Source organism: Blennius ocellaris (genome assembly GCF_963422515.1).
Source record: "Blennius ocellaris genome assembly, chromosome: 10".
Lineage (NCBI taxonomy): Eukaryota > Metazoa > Chordata > Actinopteri > Blenniiformes > Blenniidae > Blennius > Blennius ocellaris.
The window spans coordinates 530,105-537,496 of NC_137659.1; the positions used below are offsets into that span (position 1 = coordinate 530,105).

The window sequence follows — 7,392 nt, forward strand, 5'->3', positions numbered from 1 at the left end:
AAATCAAATAAAAAAGTAACTATAATACTTCATTAAATTCCCTTTTTTGTACATTTTTCCCTCATTACGGCGCTCCAGGGAGCTGTGGGGGTCAAAGGTCAAGCGTGAGATTGGAACCGGCAAACTCCTGACGCCAAGTCCACTTCCCTCAGGTCCAGATCAGCTGATTCAAATTTTTTTTTTTTTAAACTTAAAAAGATATACAAATGCAATAAAGCCCACTTGAAATTTAACATGGAATTTCATATTCAACAGAATATAACAGTATTTAAATCACTTCACTTGCAGCTGATTTAAAAAAAAAAATTTTTTAACTTTTTTTTTTTTTTTTTTACTTTTAAAAATTTTAAGATTTGGATTTTAAATCCTTGTTTCTGAATTCTTTAAATCAAATAAAAAAGTTCCCTCAGGTCCAGATCAGCTGATTTAAACATTTATTTTTTTTAACTTAAAAAGATATTCAAATGCAATGAAGCAATAAACTTGAAATTTATCAGGGAATTTCATATTCAACAGATTATAACAGTATTTAAATTACTTCACTTGCAGCTGATTTAAAAAAACTTTTAATTTTTTTTTTTTAAAAACGTAAAAAAATTTTTTTGAACTTTTAAAAATTTTAAGATTTGGATTTTAAATCCTTGTTTCTGAATTCTTTAAATCCAACAAAAAAGTTCCCTCAGGTCCAGATCAGCTGATTTAAACATTTATTTTTTTTTAAACTTAAAAAGATATTCAAATGCAATGAAGCAATAAACTTGAAATTTATCAGGGAATTTCATATTCAACAGATTAAAACAGTATTTAAATTACTTCACTTGCAGCTGACTTCAAAAACTTAAAAAAAACTTTTTGTTTCTGAGTTCTTTTAATCAAATAAAAAAGTAACTATAATACCTTATTAAATTCTTTTTTTGTAAATTTCCACTCATTACGGCGCTCCAGGGAGCTGTGTGTGTGTGTGTGTGTGTGTGGGGGGGGGGGGGGTCAAAGGTCAAGCATGAGATTGGAACCGGCAAACTCCTGACGCCAAGTCCACTTCCCTCAGGTCCAGATCAGCTGATTTAAAAAAATTTTTTTAAAAACTTAAAAAGATATACAAATGCAATAAAGCCCATTTGAAATTTATCACTAAATTTCATATTCAACAGATTATAACAGTATTTAAATCGCTTCACTTGCAGCTGATTTAAAAAAAACTTTTAAAAAAACGTATTTTTTTTTTGAAAAACTTAAAATTTTAAGATTTGGATTTTAAATCCTTGTTTCTGAGTTCTTTAAATCAAATAAAAAAGTAACTATAATACCTTATTAAATTCTTTTATTTTTTTATTTTCCCCTCATTACGGCGCTCCAGGGAGCTGTGGGGGGGTCAAAGGTCAAGCGTGAGATTGGAACCTGCAAACTCCTGACGCCAAGTCCACTTCCCTCAGGTCCAGATCAGCTGATTTAAAAAAAAAAAAAAAAAACTTAAAAAGATATACAAATGCAATAAACTTGAAATTTATCACTAAATTTCATATTCAACAGATCATAACAGTATTTAAATCGCTTCATTTGCAGCTGATTTAAACATTTAAAAAAAAAAAACTTAAGATATACAAATGCAATGAAGCAATAAACTTAAAATGTATACGAGAATTTCATATTCAACAGAATATAACAGTATTTAAATCGCTTCACTTGCAGCTGACTTAAAAAAACTTTTAAAAAAACTTAATGTTTTTTTCAAAAACTTAAAATTTTAAGATTTGGATTTCAAATCCTTGTTTCCGAGTTCTTTAAATCAAATAAAAAATTAACTATAATACTTTATTAAATTCCCTTTTTTGTAAATCTCCCCTCATTACGGCGCTCCAGGGAGCTGTGTGTGTGTGTGTGTGTGTGTGTGTGTGTGTGTGTGTGTGGGGTCAAAGGTCAAGCATGAGATTGGAACCGGCAAACTCCTGACGCCAAGTCCACTTCCCTGAGGTCCAGATCAGAACCGCCCCGAAACACCTTTATACAGCGAGTGCACTTCTTTATTTATTCTCTCTCTCTCTCTCTCTCTCTCTCTCTCTCTCTCTCTCTGTGAGGAGTGTGTGTGTAGGAGGATGATAGATGTGACACGGTGTAATGACGGCGGCGTTAGCTTGCGGAGGAGAGCGGGAGGCGCCGCGGTTCACGTAAATACGGGACGTCCCCCCCCCCCCCCCCCCACACTTCCCCTCCCCCCCCCCCCCACGGTCGGAGGTGAAGCCCTCTGATTCCCGTCTTCCACCTCTAATCTGCACTTCCTCACGCCGCTTTAAAAGTGGAAGAGAAGTACGGCCCACGAGGAAGAAACCCCCCCCCCCCCCCCACCCCCCCCCCCCACTTTATTTGTTTCCCAAAAAAAAAACAAAAAAAACGACTAATACCTTTACTTGAGCAATTCCTCATCTAAGTGCATGAACGTTATCAAGTGAGAAATGCATGCAAGGGAAAATAAAATCCTGTGGACAGGATTCTCCACGCTGGTGATCAAAGCCTGATTTTCTTCTTTTTTTTTTTTTACTCCGGATTCCAGCCTTCAACATTTTATTTATTTATTTATTTTTTGTTTGTTTCAACTCCTCCTGCCTGAATTCGAGCCTTTTTTTTTTTTTTTTTTTTTTATAACAAGCTCGTAATCAGCGGTGGGTTTTCGCGAGACGTCCACCTCTCACGTCTAATCTGATTCACTTCCTGTGCCGCCGCCGCCGCCGCCGCCGCCGCCGCCGCGTCGGCAATTATCCTCCGTGATGTTATGAAGCCCCGGCGTGACGCCGGTCGGCCCTAATTGATTTGTTTAGAACCGGAGGTGAAGGCGTTTAACATCGTCAGTGTGTGTGTGTGTGTGTGCGTGTGTGTGTGTGTGTGTGTGTGTGTGTGTGCTCCTGTCAGGCTCCGTTGTGAGCTCACTTACGTCGTAGATTAACATCGCGCCACTGTTTTCATTGATACGACGTAAAGAAGGATTAAAGTAAAAGAAAGAAGGAAAGAAAACATGCAGAGACGAAGAACTGCAAAGACAAATGTGACTATTTTAATATATTTACGCACAAACAGACACGTTCTCACACACAATATTAAATTATATATGTATATATTTATATTTATATTTGGCTTCTTTTTGTTTGTTTTGTTTTTATTTTTATGTGTAATTTAACAACTCATACCAGAAACCACATTCCAACATTTTTATATAGAATTTCCCTAATAAATTTATAATTAATTCATATTTTTCCATTTAATTAATTAAACGAATTAATTTTATACATGTAATTTAATTTTATTCTATTAAATTTGATTCTATCCTGCAATAATCTGAAGGATATCCTCTCATTAGGTTTATGAATTACCAACAGAAATTTACTTAAATTTTTTTTAAAATCAGCAACAAACTTGTCCAGAAGTTCAAAATGCTTAAAAAAAACAAATTAAAAAAAACATTAGTGTTTAATCATCCAGATTATTAGTCTATAAACTAGTTGTAAACTTCAAACCAACTTACAAAGGATCCTCAAACTATTAAAAACATATTTTAAATTTGATCCATAAATCAACCGTAAGCCTCTGAAAAGTTAAGATTTTGTCCAAAATAACTTCCAGTCCTCGTTTGTTTCTGAATAATTGGTGTTAAATGAGTCCAGAGACTTTAAACTTCAACAAAACTTTCAGGCCCGTTTTTAAACGACGACGACATTTCAAGTAAAAATAAAACATTTCTCAGTTTTTGTTTCAGAAATGCTTTGAAAAACACGTCTGTTTCCATAGAAACGGCAAAAAATGGAGTTTAGTGGACAGAACACCAAGTTGGATTGTTATTAGGGGTGACTTTCAAAATAAAACTACCAAGTGGGATTGTTATCATGGTGACTTTCATAATAAAACTACCAAGTTGGATTATCATGGTGACCGTCAAAATAAAAGTACCAAGTTGGATTGTTATCAAGGTGACTGTCAAAATAAAACTACCAATTTGGATTGTTATTACAGTGACTGTCAAAATAAAACCACCAAGTTGGATTGTTATCACGGTGACTGTCAAAATAAAAGTATCAAGTTGGATTGTTATCACGATGACTGTCAAAATAAAACTACAGAGTTGGATTGTTACTATGGTGACTGTCAAAATAAAAGTACCAAGTTGGATTGTTATCGTGGTGACTGTCAAAATAAAAGTACCAAGTTGGTTTGTTATCATGGTGACTGTCAAAATAAAAGTATCAAGTTGGATTGTTATCACGATGACTGTCAAAATAAAACTACAAAGTTGGATCGTTATCATGGTGACTGTCAAAATAAAACTACAAAGTTGGATTGTTATCATGGTGACGGTCAAAATAAAAGTATCAAGTTGGATTGTTATCATGGTGACTGTCAAAATAAAAGTACCAAGTTGGATTGTTATCACAGTGACTGTCAAAATAAAAGTATCAAGTTGGATTGTTATCACGAGGACTGTCAAAATAAAACTACAGAGTTGGATTGTTACTATGGTGACTGTCAAAATAAAACTACAAAGTTGGATTGTTATCATGGTGACGGTCAAAATAAAAGTACCAAGTCCAGGAGAACATGGACTTGGAGTCACGACCCCACAGAGGAAACGTCGTCCTGATCGTCTCTACTGAGCATGTGCAGAACGACGAGTTACGACCAAACGTGGGCACCTGGTTTGTAAAAACTGCAGTTTCCCCCGTTTCCATGGAGACGGAGTCATTTCAAAAAGTTTCATTTTCAGTGGCTCCGAGTCGTCATGGAAACAGAAATCCAAAACACTTCAGTCACACTTGAGTCAGTTACGCATTCCGGTATTCTTTTCAGAGTAAAAGCTCGGTTGGAAGAAAAAAAAAAACGTTGCTTTGATTTTTATTTTGAAGTTAGAGGTAGATAAGGTCGAGTGTGAAGCGCTTATTCAGTTGTGGATCTCGGGTCGGAGCGCGGGAAACACGATGGTCCAAAACATCCCGAAGACAACAACGTCACTTCAGGGTTCTATTATCAACAGATCTATGTTCTGTTCAGGAACATCAAAGAATGTAAATCTTATCGTGAAATCATCAACAACAGAACATCCGATCGGAAAAGGTAAGGAATCCAAAATACCACAAACATTCACATGAAAGAAAATGTGTTATAAACTGTCTCTAATAAAGTTTTCTATACATTTATTAAAATATCCACAGGTCAAAGGAAAACGTGTTTGAATTGTATCTTGTGATTAAAGAATTTTCAAGTTTCTCGGGAATATATTAAAGTTCTCACTACGTTATTAACCACAATTATTACAAAAAACATTATGAAATTCTAGTTTATTTATGTATTATGAGAGTAGAAATAACTTTTATTTTATTTTTTTCATTAGTTTCCGATGCTAATTATACGTGTGTAACTTAGAATTTGTAAAAGTTCAAATTAAATCGTTTTTTTCATGAGTTATTAATAATAAACAGCTTTTTGTACGTTTCTCATCGTCAGACTTAAGATAGATAGAAAACGAGCGAAAAGTTAATTTAATATTTATATTCAACCTGCTTTATATATTTACACAAATAAATATGTATCTACTGTTAATGAAGGAAAGCCTTAAAAGAAAAGTACACGAGTAAGTACTTTATATAACAAACAATATTTGAGTGTAAATGTGCATAAAAACTTAAAAGTCCAGTGAAACTACAATATATTTTAATTCAATAACAAATTAACTCGTATAGTTTGATTGAGACTTGAATTTTTTATTTTTTTTTATTCAGAGGCAAAAAAAAACAAAACAACAATCCCAAGTGAAACCATCAAAACAAAAATAAATTAAGAGTATTTTAATATTCTCTGGTATTTCTAAGGCTTTTTTTTTCTTTTTTACAGAGATGATCAAATATATTTTAATTTGCGTCACAACTGACATTCAACATTTTTCTAACCCTTAACAATAATCTGCTGTTTTAATCTAAAAAAAAAAACAAAAAGCTCCAAAGATTAACTTATATATAGATTATAACTCGATCAAAAAACCTTTTATTTTATTATTTTATTTGTACATTGTACTATTATTTTCCAGAGGACTCTTATTTTATGGCTAAAAATAGCTGAGCAAAGCCAGAACAGCTAACCTGACTAATACTGCATCAAAAAAGAAGAAGCTAAAGTGCCTCAAATCTTTACAAAATAAGGAGAAAAACAGGCAATTTTTAAATGTCTAATTTCCAAGAGTCACAAAAGCTAAAACAACAAGAAAAAATAACCCTAAAAGAAAACAATCACACGTTAAAAAGAGTTCAAATAGATTCATAAAATTACAAAAGTATAGCCTCAAATAACATGAAACACAGTGCGTCGCTAGCATCGCTAGCGTCGCACGGCGCGTCGTTACCGCCACACAGCACGTCGCTACCGCTACACGGCGCATCGCTAGCACCACACAGAGCATCGCTACTGCCACACGGCACGTCGCTAGCGTCACACGGCGCGTCGCTAGCGTCACATGGCACTTCGCTACCGCCACACGGCACGTCGCTAGCGTCACACGGCGCGTCGCTACCACTACACGGCGCATCGCTACCGCCACACGGTGCAGCACTACCGCCACATGGCACGTCACTAGCGTCACACGGCGCGTCGCTACCACTACACGGCGCATCGCTAGCGCCACATGGCACATCACTACTGCCACACGGTGCATCGCTACCGCCACATGGCATGGCGCGTCGCTACCGCCACACGGTGCATCACTACCGCCACACGGCACGTCGCTACCGCCACACGGCACTTGGCCAGCGTCACACGGCGCGTCGCTACCGCCACACGACACGTCGCTACCGCTACACGGCGCATCGCTAGCACCACACAGAGCATCGCTACTGCCACACGGCACGTCGCTAGCGTCACACGGCGCGTCGCTAGCGTCACATGGCACTTCGCTACCGCCACACGGCACGTCGCTAGCGTCACACGGCGCGTCGCTACCACTACACGGCGCGTCGCTACCGCCACACGGTGCATCACTACCGCCACATGGCACGTCGCTAGCGTCACACGGCGCGTCGCTACCACTACACGGCGCATCGCTACCGCCACATGGCACATCACTACTGCCACACGGTGCATCGCTACCGCCACACGGTGCATCACTACCGCCACACGGCACGTCGCTACCGCCATACGGCACTTGGCCAGCGTCATACGGCGCGTCGCTACCGCCACACGACACGTCGCTACCGCCACACACCGCGTCGCTACCATCACATGGCGCGTCGCTACCGCCACACGACACGTCGCTACCGCCACACGACACGTTGCTACCGCCACACGCCGCGTCGCCACCGCCTCACGGATTCCCGCCGCTAGCGCCACACGGATTCCCGCCGCTAGCGCCACACGGATGCCCGC

General features: G+C 38.1%; 1 protein-coding gene across 1 annotated transcript in view; it reads right to left on the minus strand.

The window, feature by feature from the left end:
* LOC308135064 (dystrobrevin alpha-like) overlaps positions 1 to 2,941 on the minus strand; it is a gene marked incomplete at its 5' end in the record, with an annotated part of 8,107 nt that extends 5,166 nt beyond the window's left edge. Inside the window, one exon of the mRNA XM_080502937.1 lies at positions 2,927 to 2,941. Coding sequence (XP_080359063.1) covers positions 2,927 to 2,941 — 15 coding nt within the window. The remainder of the gene's footprint in view (positions 1 to 2,926) is intronic.
* Positions 2,942 to 7,392: the final 4,451 nt, after the last annotated feature.